The sequence below is a fragment of the Conger conger genome, chromosome 6 (genome assembly GCF_963514075.1).
Source record: "Conger conger chromosome 6, fConCon1.1, whole genome shotgun sequence".
Lineage (NCBI taxonomy): Eukaryota > Metazoa > Chordata > Actinopteri > Anguilliformes > Congridae > Conger > Conger conger.
In genome coordinates this window covers 21,290,755-21,305,149 of record NC_083765.1, presented here as the reverse complement: position 1 = coordinate 21,305,149, position 14,395 = coordinate 21,290,755, and the positions used below count along the sequence as shown (strand labels likewise).

The window sequence follows — 14,395 nt, the reverse complement described above, 5'->3', positions numbered from 1 at the left end:
AACATAATAGTCAGAATCAACATACCAGGGCTGCGTTTCCCGAAGCCTACTAAAACTCTAGGTCGTTTGTAATTTGTAACTTAAGCTGTACCATTACGTTTCAGTGTGTTTCCCGAAACTTTCTTAGCTAACTGTACGTCGTACTTTCGTAAGGTTGGTCTGGACCACACTTAACTATACCTTATCGATGTTGTCAGCTCACTCCACTGTTCCGACTAATAATTCTACAGTTGTAGTTGGTTAATAATATTATTAAAATACCACATTAATGGGACAAATGGGGCAAAAAAAAAAAATGTACATTACGAAGGATGCATGTTGCACTTTATTGAACATCATTCCTTAATTGCCCTTTAAATGATATTTATAAACGGATGACTTTGCAATCAGGGTTGATTTGCCAGAAGCACCGTCACATTACTGGTGCAATTCACTATTTTCTCCGATTAGCTGACGTTTTCAATAAAAGCGCACAAACAAGCAAAACGCACCAACATAAGCTATCGCGGTGAAAAAAAAAAATTAACAAAGAAGCGGTCCCACAGCTTCACAGCAAACGAAATGGAGATATTGACGCCGATTAAAGAAAAATTGTTCCCAGTTTTAGGACTGCGATGTCCAACAAAATAAGAAAGAAATATGGTTCGCTCCGGCCCACAGAGAGAGTAGAAAATTATCAGTGTATAAATATCATTTGAAAGGCAATTAAGCAAGATGTTCAATAAATTCTTTGCATGAAAACAGTCCCATTAATGTGGTATTCTAGTAATATTATTAGCCAACTACAACTGTAGAATTATTAATGTACATATTGCTTAACATATTGAGATGTAACTAAGAGCATCAGCTGATTTCAGAGGCTTGCGGTCGTAACAGTGGTGGCCACTAGCGGAGTGAGCTGACAACATCGATAAGGTACAGCTTATTCACTTAGAAGAAAGTAGTAATCAGATATGTAGTATTATATATTCAATGATTTCTCTGATGTTTATTTTATATTTTCTGTGATTTTACTGCTGTTCAGTATGTCTATACTTTCTATGACTTATTTTTATATTTTCCACTGATGTCTATCAAATAATTTCTATGATTTTGATTTGACTGCTGTTTAGTACATCTGTATACTCTCTATGACTTATTACTGATAAATATTGTTGTTAGAAACGCATAAGTGACCCATGTGTAATCCAAAGTTAAGTAAAATGATTAATATGAGGTGGAAAGCACCAGGTCGTTTGTTAGAAGACACAGCCTATAAAGCAAGATGTATGTAATAAGATCCTTTTTTGTTTTGGAAATCAATGGGGCAATTCGCCACAATGGTTTCAGGACTGAAAAGTAAATACCTGTAACATAGCCAAATGATATGATGGTTTTCAAGAAAGCTATTGGTTGTGTTGAGATAAGGACTGTGCATAAAATTAGAGTTTAGTCTGATATTCAAGGTTGAAAATCTGAGGATTTGAGCCGGCTGTTGTGCACGTGTGCCACAATAAAGTCAAATTTTCTGAAGACCTTGCTGTCGTGGGATCTTTCGCCTCTTGGACTCTTGGTTTACAACTGATTGGAGATTGGATCTTTAGAGTTACCGTTTCCTAGCAACGACAAAACGTTAAGGTACAGCTTAAGGTACAACTTACGAACGACGTAGTGTTAAGTAGGCTACGGGAAACGCAGCCCAGATTGCATTCAAAACCTGTGTCATCCTCCACAAAGTTCTTCCTTTAAACGGCATTTTGTATATTTGATATTGTGAGCTTACAGCTTAAAATCATACACTTTCATTGTTTTATTCACTTGCTGCCATGTTAAAATCTTATCATGATCCTGTTTTGTACATTACATTATTGGCATTTAGCAGACGCTTTTATCCAGAGCGACGTACAGTTGATTAGACTAAGCAGGAGACAATCCTTCCCTGGAGCAATGCAGGGCTAAGGGGCTTGTTCAAGGGTCCAACGGCTGTGCGGATCTTATTGTGGCTACAATAAGGGGATCGAACCACCGACCTTGCGGGTCCCAGTCATTTACCTTAACCACTACGCCACAGGCCGCCTTTGTACCAACAGATTTAGGCATTGTAGGATATATACAGCAAGGTTACTTTGTAAGAATACATTACTTCATTAACACTTCATTAATACATTTTCATGATGAAAGTTTTCAAAATGTCATAAAACTTGGTGTGCTTAGTTACTTCGGTGATTTCAGGATTTTTGCTAGATTGTAAGCGGTTTTTAATATGATTATATTTGTTTTGAAAACATGCCTGAATGAAAGTTTTGACAAATGTAATTAATATATAAACAAATACATAAATACAAATTCAGTCGCATATTATGTGCGCTTTGGCGCCGCCTAATGGCTGTTAACAGGGAGGCAGCCTCTTCCGGCGAGGTTCTTTGCGGAGGAATTTTTTCAGGGGATCCCGTTAAGAGACCTGGGAATAGAATCCGTCAGGAGCTTAGAATTCCCGCAAGGCTTTCCCCCGGCGCGTGTTTACACAGAGCTGCCGAAAATTCATCTCTGGCGCTCTCCCCTGCTGCCTCCTCCAGACGCGCGTTCGATGGTCGCGTTTTAGGTTTGGATGTTTTTCCATTTCCTCGGTAGAAGGGCACAGACCAATTTGCCTCAAGACCCATGTTACATTCTCTCCCTACCTTTCCTTCTCAGAGAGGTTATGTGCGTACGTATGTGTATGCGGCGGGTGTGGGTGTGTGTGTGAGAGAGAAACAGAGACAGACAGACCGAAAGACAAAGTACGTGCATGCACAGACAGATAACTGGTAATGCCAGACAACAGAAATCTAACTTAATTGCCTTAATGTAAGGCATCTAGGTCACTGTCCCACTGAAATGGCACCAAAACCCAATAATAATCCACACTGGATGAGTGGGGACAGACAGTAAAGTTGTGTTGGTCCAGGCAGGATACACTGACCATGGAACAGAGTGAATTGATCCAGGGAGAGAACGGCGTGAATCATGTATGTAGCTTTGAACATGCAAATATCATATCGCAGAATTTTGATTAAAACGTTCGGCCTTGAATTTTATTGATAGTCCAGCTACACTTGAGCCTTTTGATGAACCAATTATTTTTTATAGTTGCTGTTGGTTTCCTGTGTGACTAAATATCTGCATTTAATCACTGGAAATGTAAAATATGCATATATCAAATGTAAAGGCTGAAAATGTAGGCAGATTACTCAGATGAGGCCACAGTGTGTAACTCTTTAACCCTTTCAAAAGCAGGTTTTTTGGGATGTTTTCTTAATCTAGGTCAGTGTAACTCCATTCCTCTCCATTGTGACAGCATCATTAGAATGTTCAGTGAAGAAGCATTCTAAATCTCTAATCATACATGTGTGTTCTCACACCTTAGATGTTTAAGGTTCATGCAGGACCCATATAAAGCTAAGCTTTGATTCAGTTACTTTCGAGAAAAAAGAATGTGTTGGTGTAAGTGTGTGCATCTGTGAGTGTGTGTGCGTGTAACTGTGTGTATGTGTGTGTGTGTGTGTGTGTGTGTGTGTGTGCATATGTGTGTGCATGTGTGTGTGTTTTATTTGCTTTTTTAATCACTCGATGGGTCTCAATATTCTTCTTAAAATGTTACTGTTAAACCCACAATATCTCAACTGGGTCATACTTCAGATTGGTACTGATAAGTTCACTAAAACTTGATGTCACTTACGATTAGCCTATATATAGTTAGGTAGAGGAATATTTGTGCCAACTGTAGTAAATAAACTAGAATCAAATAAATAGGCTAATCTAATTTCTACACAGGTTGATATTACTTGAATTATGATGGACAATGGCCTTCAATTTTATTTTTTTGAGAATATAATAGTCTAATTTTGATAAATAACAGATAACTGTGGTGCTGATATATTATTGTGCAGCTTTTATATTTCAGGGCTTTATTGGAGCATTGGCCGGCTATGTAAAACTTGCATACCTGTGTTATGCCAGCATGTGCTGTCACTCAAACCTGTGCAGTCAATCCAACCAGGTACAGAAGCGCACTACTTAGCGCATGGACAGAGCGGCCATCCTCCTCGACTTTGACAGACAAATAAATATTCTTAATCACGATTTGGCGACTTCAGCAATCACTTCTTCGCCAAGATCGTGTTAGTGAAGAACATGTAGCCTATAACGTGTGTTTACTTCCAGGCCTAATTATGAAAAAATTGGGGACGGATGTTGATTCGATGCAGACCTTTGAGGGACAGCTCATTGGGCTACCAATCCAAACCGGTATAATCGTGTATTCTTGGAGAAGGGGAACCGCTACAGACCCATTTGACCCAACCGAAATATAAGCTCGGAGGCCCTGACTGTCTCACCTGTCTGGATCTCCTACCTCAGTACCCAGAACCTTTTCATGTTTTATTTACTTATTTACATGTATTATATGTGTATCGACTATAATTTGGAATTCTTCCCTCTCGTTCACTTCGCAAAAGCTCATTTGTTGATATTGTTATGAAAGCATCAAATTAAATGTGATTTTCTGAACAACAGACTAATGTGATTAGCTAATTGCTTTAAGAGCTGGGTGCCGGTTTTCGGGCCCGTGGAAAAGATGCAGTGCTGCCGCAGGCATGGGCGAGTGAGCTAGCGTGCGCGTCTGGGCCCGTTGCAGCGAAAACGCAGTCTGGCAGATCAAGGTGGCATAGTCTAGATTAAATATATACCTGAAAACATATTAATAACTTACAATAATTTATTTCAAGACATTTGTGTTGTGGGTTATTTTGGATAATACTCCGTACACTGCGAAAGCGACTCTTCTGTTGGCGAAATATATTCAGTTGGGGTGAAGATGTTTACATTCTGGCGCAAGCTTGCTTTATTGGAAAAGCTATAGTCGGGGGAGAAAATGCAACCAGCGGTTGGAAGTAGATATTAAATCAACAGACTTTTTTTTTTAATAAGCAATCACAAAGACACTTCATTTGAGGAATTACATCCAAACTGATTATAGTTTATTAAAATTAAATATTTACAGTGAACCTTGCTCTCTTTGCAAAACTGACACGTCGCCCCTTCGACTTTGATTAAGCAGCTACTTAAATGGCTTGCGCGTCGTGTGTTATCAGTATTTTATTATTAACTTGGATGATAGTAATGCTTGGGAAGTTTGTCAGTTTTTGAATCGAGACAACGACGCAGACAAAGCTCAAACGTCAACAGTCGAGAAAATTCCACAGTTCTTCAATGTACAATGCGGCAATATAAAGTGAAAATACAACAACAACCATTTGAAGGAATAATGTCATGTACTTCAGAAGTCTGTGTTCAACACTCAACATGTTCCGCTTTTCTCTCCAAGGCCCAGCTACACATGCGTAGATGGTTTTAAATTAATTTAAATAATGTTAAATGTAGAAGTACACCCAGAGTCACACCAAGTGTGAACACAGACTACAGACTTATTTTTTGTGCGTTTGTGTAAAATGTACACGCGTTCTTATACGCTTTCTGACCATTTCAATGTCAAGAGCAACGCGAACAAGAAAGTCAACAGTTACATTTCACCAAACACCAATCAGTTGAAACGGGTACGTTTCTCTGAAGCCCGATCGCGCTTATGTTACGTTTAGTTATGATACTTGAAAATTACACGGCCGCTATTTTTAATCAATTGGCTCTGAGGGTCCTGAAAATATTATTCAATTTACTCACAAGTAGCATAATCAGTTCTTAAATGCAAAAAAAAAATCCGATGGGTCGAAATTTGGAAGGCTGGAAAATTATTCAAATATTCATATTATAGTGGTTGTGAGACAGTTATGATGAAAACCTTCCCCAAACCTGCTTCGAACGCACTTATTGTTCTAAACCAGTTATGTTAAATTGACAGGTCCGTTCCAGGCATGTTGGATATGAACCTACTGCCAGCTCTCCGGGACAGTTGCTGTTTAGCCACCAATAAAACATGGAAGACGCATTTAAATGTGATGAATGTTCCGAGTCTGTAAAGTATCTAAAATCGCAATAGGCTAACAAAATTAAGACGAATGAAAATGTATTGCATCTTCACTTCCAAAACTACAAATATGTCCATAAGCTTTTCTTATATTGTATTTGATATTTAAATATTACGCTCAATTAATATCTAGTGCAGTGGACAAATCTGCGCGCTGCGAAAGTTTGCCCAGTTCGTCTCGAATATTCCTTGAATGGTCAGTGAAGCAAAAGTAGTTAATAGTATATTTCACGTTTATCTGACCGTGCAGTAGTGCAGTGCAATAAATAGCAAGGCGGGGTAATATGTAAGTCGCTTAAAAATCTACTTAAAATATACTATTAGTGAAAACATATTTCACTTGAAGTTGTTGGTGATATCTCTTTCCTTGAGATTTTGAATTTACATCATTATATTTACACTCGTTAAGAGCCATCATAAATCCAAAAACAACAATGCATCAAACTAATGAATTAGCGCCCTATTAGTTGTCATTAACCCGTTTGGAGGTTGTGTAAGTTCTACATTCATGTTAGGTGTGAGGTACTTTAATTGTTTGTATTTTCAGTTTGTAAATTCACCACTATAGCCAAGTGCAAAGTAGACAATCCACGCAAATTATGAATTATTTGCAATTCCAGTATACAAGCTGACGTGGTTACCTACTTTTCCCGTATCCACCATGAGAACGATGATTACTTTAAACAAGTTATAATCCATGGATTATTATATAGTTTGCAATTAACTCGTGTGCCGTGGACATCTGAAAATTTACCGGATCGTTTTGTTTTAATTAAGCGGTTTATTACAAGGGTACAACTACATGTATTCGCGCGGATTCCAACTTGAAGTCCTTTCCTATAAGTTCCCCACATTATCCCTCAGTCTTCAGACATCACCAGAAAGGATGTCCTTTATTGTATGTCAAATATTACCGTTTAATATGCAATATACTCACCGCCAAAAATAAGAAAAGTTAATGATAAATAAATAAAAATATAATAATAACAATAACAAACTAAAACCATATTAATTATGAAAAGATAGACGAACACTAGGCGCCTTTTTGGTCGATCTGGATGATAAATACCCACACAATAAAATTGTGTTGAAAAAAGCTTGCATTCATTACTTTGGGTAATATGCAGTGCACTGTTCTGAATCTTCAAATACAGATTTTGAACATTTTGATTTCATTTTGTGAATGTTTAAAGTGCACTACCCTGTCAATGTGCACAACCGATGTAAATTAAAATGCATGAATATACATTTCTCTGTAGCTCATTTATTTAAGACAAATATTTCTACGATGGCCCCTTGCTTGCTCCTGTTGGTATGCAGTACAATGAAGTTAAGAGGGATTACCAATGCAGAACAATAGTTCATTGCGTTACTGTCGCCAGAATGTTGATTCTGTTAACGCACCCTGCACTAAGAAAGCAGCTTAACCCTGTGATATTAAGATTGTATTTGACTGCAGTTGTAAAATGTCCAGTGTTAATTCAGTTCTACCAAAGCGTAGAGCTCAGTGGAGAATCAAATCTATTCTTGCACAGTTCAGGGTAATCTTTCCCCTCAACAGTTTGTTTTGTGGAAGAATTATCATCTTCTGAAGTCCTAGCTCAACAATACGTTGGTTTCAATTGGTTCAATTGATAGCAGCTATATACTGAAATGCAATGCGTAATGTTTACGCCAGCACTATCTAAGAGGCTGGAAATGATTTAATTGCGGCCGCAAATCGAATTCAAAATAATAAATATTCTTACCTTTTTGTAATCAGAAGGGAAGAGACGCGCGTAACTGCCTCTGTGGTCTCGGTCCAAGTGAATCTCGGTTGCTGGAATACACACTTCGTTTGCACCCATTTTGATATGTTTATTGGGTGTGTGTATTGCGACCCAGACGGCCCTGTTTGTCCGTGGGAGGGAGGAGTCTCCCCTCTCAGGAATTCTCTCTCCACATCGCTGATACCAGCACGGGCTGTCGAGGCGGGTAATTTATAGGCGCCATGTTTATCTTGTGATGGGTAAGATGCACTGAAAGCACAACTATAGAAGACGTTGCCCAAATTCTCTTTTAATTTTTTTCCCTGTTCAGTTCCCCATTATAAACGTGAAGACACAGCAATGTAGGCATGACTATCTGTTTTGGATCTGCGGAAACGGGGAATTAATTATAAAAAACGCCCTCTCTCCATTCTTCATTACTTATAATTCAATGTTTGTTTCAAGTTGGGTATAATGTGGTCGATACTGGAATCCGGAAAAAGACTATAATTATTACAGCCTTTAAAATTTAGTAATCGACCAACGTCTCTCGTTGCAGTAAATTATTAACCTTTTATTTGGTAATGAAAACTTTTAAAATTTACTTCACCAAACCAAACAAATAACAACATGAAAACCGTAACGCCAGGAAAAGCGGAAACATGAACACACATTCAATTGCTTTCTCCTACTTGTCAGTGATGAGGACAGAAGTACTTGACATTTATCTGCTGCTAAAAATGATCTAAAACGACTATTTGAATCGGAGCACATCAAGTTTTCATTCATGTCCAACATGCGCTTTGCTAACCCTGATTCAGTAGGTTAACACCGCCGCTCTAGTGCTAGTTTCAGCTCATTTGTGAACAACATTCTGCGTATTTAATTAAAACAAGCACTCTCCACCACCAAGACTATCCATATTATGTGTCAAGATACCGGGATTTGCTGTTGGTCCAGAACTTTTATTCGAAAACTTCGAGAACCATAACCGTAGAAATGTTAAGAGATAATTTGTATACCAAGGATTTTGACTTGACTTCAAACCTGATAAAGTCATTATTGCATTCGTCGTGTTTGTGATTTACGATTGTTTGTGTCTTTTGTTTATTTCAAGAACAACCTCACAAGCTAAAAGCAGATTTAATGGGGTTTTTTTTTGTTATTTATTTTGGTATAAGCCTATTCTAGTTTTGGAACGGCCTGGTTTAACGCTTATTTAGGCAATGCAGATAAATATGTGCAATACTTTGAAGGGTAGCACTGAACACACATATGTAAGGACTGGGGACAATGACTCCCCGCTGAGAATTAACTGTGAGGAAGTAGGTAAACAAGTTTAACAAACCGTAACTCGCCATTATTATTACCACGGTCTCACAAAATGAATATTTAGAGGTTGACTAATAATAATAACAATAATAATAATAATAATAATAATAATAATAATAATAATAATAATAATAATAGCACCTGCACTTCCAGTGGTATTTGTCGATGTTTCTTTTACTGGTTGATTTAGACTTGATTTTCTTCCTTTTTTCACTGTTCAAAATTATTCCGACAACTACACTATTGCAGGAAACTTGCAAGATAAGTTTGCATACCTGGAACCCGCCCGTTACTCTGTGTGCGTATTACACAAGAATGTGTATTGGAGAAGTTTTCCTTCTGCAGAAATAACTGAACACCAAAAAATAAAAATGGAAAAGCACTTCAAATGCTGAAGGCTCAGCTACGACTGTGTTCTACCAACAGGAAACAGGACACAATACATAGCGTATTGAAGTATCGTAACAATATATTTACTCCCATTAAATAAACTCACTATTTTATTACTATTTAGTTGCTGCAAAACAAAAACAAAATTTGTACCAAATACCAAACACAGAGCAAATTCTATTTCGTTTTGCTGCCATATTTTATGCGTCTTAATAACCGAATTGCTACTCTAAAACCGATATTCACACATACATTTAATAATAAATTTAGAGTATGTTGGAAACATACAACTGGAGCATTTAATATATACACATTCCCTTATTTGCAAGCAAAACATTTTTTTTTTTACGATTCTCACATGCTTCGAACCTTGAAAACATTGTAGCTAGCATTTGCTCTTAAAAAATGAATCGACTGCAAGACATATGTACATCCTCTCAGTCATTAGTGTCCAAAATTCGAAACTTCAAAAAACTGTATATATATATATATATATATATATATATATATATATATATATATATATATATATATATATATATATACGCCAGTACAATTCTTCCCCCTCTCCTGACGACGAACAAAACCACTCGTTGGAGAACGCACATAATGAATCATGAATTCCTTTTGAGTTAAGATCTCCACCTCCGGGTTGCGCTCTCTCCTTTAAGCTGTGTGCAGTCTTGTAGTGCCTTCTGAGACAGAAAAAAAAAAGAAAAAGAAAAAGGATTTGGTAGGCTCCGCTCGTTTGTGAACCGCATTTTAGAATTCCCAGATTTTCACACCGGTCTGTCCACCGCATACTGGCAGGCGCTGAGATTGGAGGCCGGGTTCTGGACGTATCCAAAACTCGAGTGCTGCTTGGCCTTCAGCCGCAGGCTGGCCAGGCTAGAGTTACACGTGTCCCGGTAAACGTATGGAGGAGTCGGGGACGCATACGGACAGGCCGGCGTCGGAACACCCGAATTCAGAGACGGGTTGCTGAGATTGTTCAAGTTGTTGAGGCTGTTGAGCCCGGAGCTGGGGACGCCCGTCACGGCGGAAGGCACCATGCTAGAGGACATGCTCATGGAGGAGATGGAGTTCGGTGGGGAGAACATCGTCTGCGACGACAGCGGGTTAACATTCATGGAATTGAAGAAGGGAAAGCTTTTGGTAGACAGGGAGGCCGACGTCAGCCCCTTGGCGGCCCAGTTGTTGTATGTGTAGCTGGAGTACATGTCGTCGTACGGCTGCATGAGTCCATTGAACTGAGGACCGAAGCCGTTCTTACACAGTTCGGTCTGCTGGTTTCTTTCTCGTTTCCTCCATTTTGCCCGGCGGTTCTTGAACCAAACCTGTAGAAATGAAGAGGGGAAAATTACTGAATTATTATTGCAAGCGTTATTCTCTATTTCAAAACAAAAGCCATAATGCACTGAAGTAACCTTGATTGCGTTATAATAATTATTCAAATGAAAAAAATCGAATGAAGAAATAGGCCTACTTGTGTAAATGCGTGTTATTTATGCCCAAACGAAATAATGGATTTAACTTCTTATGGGTTAGCGTCCAAAAGTCCAAAAGAAACTTAAATATAGGCCTAAATACAAAATGACTCATATACCAGCATACTGAACATAGAAGCGTCACGCTAGTTTTTCTCCAAGCGGCCCTGAACAGCCGTCGTTTTATGATTACCCTATGTCACGTCTAAATAGGATCCGAAGACCGTCTCGTTCGTCCCACCCACGCCATATAATCAGGTTGTGATTGTACATGAGACCTAATACACACGCCGGCCACTTAGCCGCTCTAATCTGGAGTCTGGAGACGTGTATATTCCACAACGGCCCGAGACAGGGACCTAAACAAACAACAGCAGACTGCGCACCACAAAATATAGGCTTCGCGCATCTGTCACTGGTCTCAGGGCAACATAGCACAAATATGTAATTTCCCCATCCAAACCAGCAGCTCATCGAAGGAAACCATAACACATAATGTAGAAACAATTAATTTTATGAAAAAAAAATGTTTACCCATTCAAAGACTGACAAAATAACTTGTGGTTCTGTGGTAATCAATCTACCCACTTTAGTCAATCTGCTCATTAGAACGTTGTAAATGTTGTAAATATGTAATACATTAAGTAAACGTCGTACTGAAGACACTCAGACTAATATTTTTGGAGGCGTATTAGTAGTTGCTATTTAGAATAATAGAGTGCTATTTCTTACGCTCCTTTCATAATATAATGCACATTGAAAATCAAAAGTTCTTTCCGGCAACAAACATATAATTAGGGAAAAAGAATACTTGGGCAATAGGCTATATTTGATCTCTATAAAAATAAGATAATTATGTCTATTATTAAGTGCATTACATTAATACAAAGCAAAACTAAAATAAAACAAATGACTATAAAACAGTACGATTCTTTATGCACAGACAATAGTTTACAATACAGAGTAAAGAAGACTAGTTTAATTAATTCCGTAAACACTAATTTGAGAAGCACAAAATCTTTAACGAGCGCTTGCCGAAGCTTCAGCAGAATGTTCCACTATTGTTGTATGGAGACATAGACTATGTTCAGCAGGCAGCTAAGTTAGAGCAAACGGCACTGGTATCATAGCAATTAACCATAGGCTAATTATACAAAGAAGCACCATAAATTGAAATTAAATAAACTCCGATTTTACTTCCAGTTTCAAGTTACAGCAGGTACGTCAAGCCCGATGTTAATCACGTCGTATTTTTAAGATTTAAAAAATAAATTATGCTACAGTAACGGAACTACACGTGTAATAAGTGAAACATGACATCCCCGGCCTTACCCTGACTCTGGCCTCCGTGAGGTTGGTCCACACGGCTATTTCCTCTCTTGTGGACATGTCCGGATAGCGATTTCTCTGGAACGTGGCCTCCAGTTCTTGTAATTGCTGGCTAGTAAAGTGGGTCCTCTGTCGTCGCTGCCGTTTCTTTTTTGATGGATCATCCGAAGCGTCGTCGTTTTTGCTCTGAGTTTTTTCTCTCTCTGTAAGGAATTAAACAAGGTTTGCAATCACCCTTTAATTAATATTGATAAATATAGAATTTCACCGCTATACTGTCAGGATATAAAATAAAATAAACGGGATGCGCGTGGAACGTAGTAGGCTACAGTGTGTCATGAGCAGAAGAAAGGAGATTCGCGGATTTCAAAGAAAATTGCACTTGCTCAAAATATTCCTTAAAACCCAAACTTAAAATCTAAAATTGTCCTGAAATGTCGAATCACTAGAGTGTGCATCACGGGACACGAGGCGGAAGGGGTAAGTTCTACATTTAAAGAGAAATATTTCTTGGAAGCAAACATTATTATTAGCCTTGTGGTCCAACGCGAAAAGAAAAGAAACGATACGAGATCCCGGTCTGTCAGGGACTGTCGATCTGTTCAGATACACGTGCCGTTTAACAAAATACCATTATTATAAAACCACAGCAATTATCGGATTTGTTTTTCATTTGAAGCAGATCTTAAATTCACCGTGTAAAAAAAAAAACTAGTCCCAGATATGTCACGATGTAATTTCTTCCATGGACCATTAGGACAATGAAATTGCTACTGGCTCCGGAAAAGACGCGTTAATATTATTTAATCACCTACCTATAGACTCAGGGCTGGAGGTCCCCGACTGCGTCCTCACCTCCAGGCGATGTTTTGAGTCTACAGACCGCTGCAGCGGCTGAAGACTAGAAGCCATAGCAAGTGTTGTTTGGTTTGGAGAGACGAGTTTATTGCCTATATGGTGGTGATCCAAGTGCAACGAATCCTTCATTGGGTTCATCGATAAACTGGAATAGAGACTGCGGAACGCCGATTACGCTCCAAAGTGCGAGCGACAGCTTTTGACGGAAAGGAAATGTTGTGATTAAAATTTAGGTGGCGCAGCTTCTCCAAGATACTTGTAACTCAGTTCAAGCAGTTTAAATGTTCTAAATTAAAGCCATACCGGCAGCCTATCATCGGCACCAGAAGGACATGAGTATCCTTTTTTTAATAAGAAGCGGAATCAAATAAGCATATCCTGGCTGACACTGCGAGTGGCTGTGAGAGTCGGAGTGACAGGAGCAGGTAGCCGATATTATATCCGAAGCCTCGCACACATTCGGTGGTTTGCCGTTCATTTCAGCTGTTCCGAGTTCCCCGTGCTACACAGAGCCACTTTTCTAGGCTCCGACGTCATTAGAGGCCTCCCACTCTCTGACAGGCTGTCAAGTCAGAAGTGAAGCCTCTCTTGGCCAACCCAGAGCAGGCTAGACCGGGAGTAAGGAGAGATGACTGCCAATGGCGAATGGCATAGTTCGGGGTCTGTGCTTATTGTTCTTTCTAATAAAAACCCTATCGACATGTGTAGGGGAAACGAATATATAACTTGGTCGACTCGAAAAGCAATAGTTTTGTGAAAATGTGTCTGCTCAAAACTTTGACCTACGCGCTGATAGATAACGTGCTGAATTTACTGTAGCCGTGAAAAAACGCACTCCAGTTAATTACTGATATCTATATCATTCTGTGTGTGTCAAAAGCAGAATAAATCCGCAGTATGTATCAGAAAAACACGAGTCACCATCACAACCGACTCAAAATGTCATCGCACTCATACACATAGGCACGGACAAAACACCAGAGTACAACGTGATCGATATGGCGATTTGGAGAATGAGGTCGACTGCACACTACTGATTACAGGCGGCCCTACTGGGCTGGGTGTGACCTTTACTAGTAATTAGGCACTTCCTTATTTTTCTCGTTTCTGTAACACAACTATTGCATCGGAGTACCATTGGTCTTAGCACCATGGCCATCGTATTTCTACATGCACTAAGACATAAATACATTGAAAGATAAAGAGATGAATTAACACGGTCTTACTGGCTGCGTTTTATATGCCAATAT

General features: G+C 38.9%; 1 protein-coding gene across 2 annotated transcripts in view; it reads right to left on the bottom strand.

Annotated features, from left to right (window-relative positions):
- Nucleotides 1–10,124: 10,124 nt before the first annotated feature.
- The window catches only part of LOC133131119 (pituitary homeobox 2), a 10,581-nt gene continuing 6,310 nt past the window's right edge, over nt 10,125–14,395 (bottom strand). Inside the window, exons 1-3 of one of the 2 annotated variants that reach the window (XM_061246275.1) lie at nt 13,103–13,283; nt 12,291–12,490; nt 10,125–10,808 (exon numbers count right to left, since the gene is read on the bottom strand). In XM_061246275.1, coding sequence (XP_061102259.1) covers nt 10,251–10,808; nt 12,291–12,490; nt 13,103–13,283 — 939 coding nt within the window. In that variant the 3' untranslated portion in view covers nt 10,125–10,250. Of the gene's footprint in view, nt 10,809–12,290; nt 12,491–13,102; nt 13,284–14,395 lie in introns of those variants that run through there. The other variant, XM_061246276.1, reaches the window with a different exon arrangement.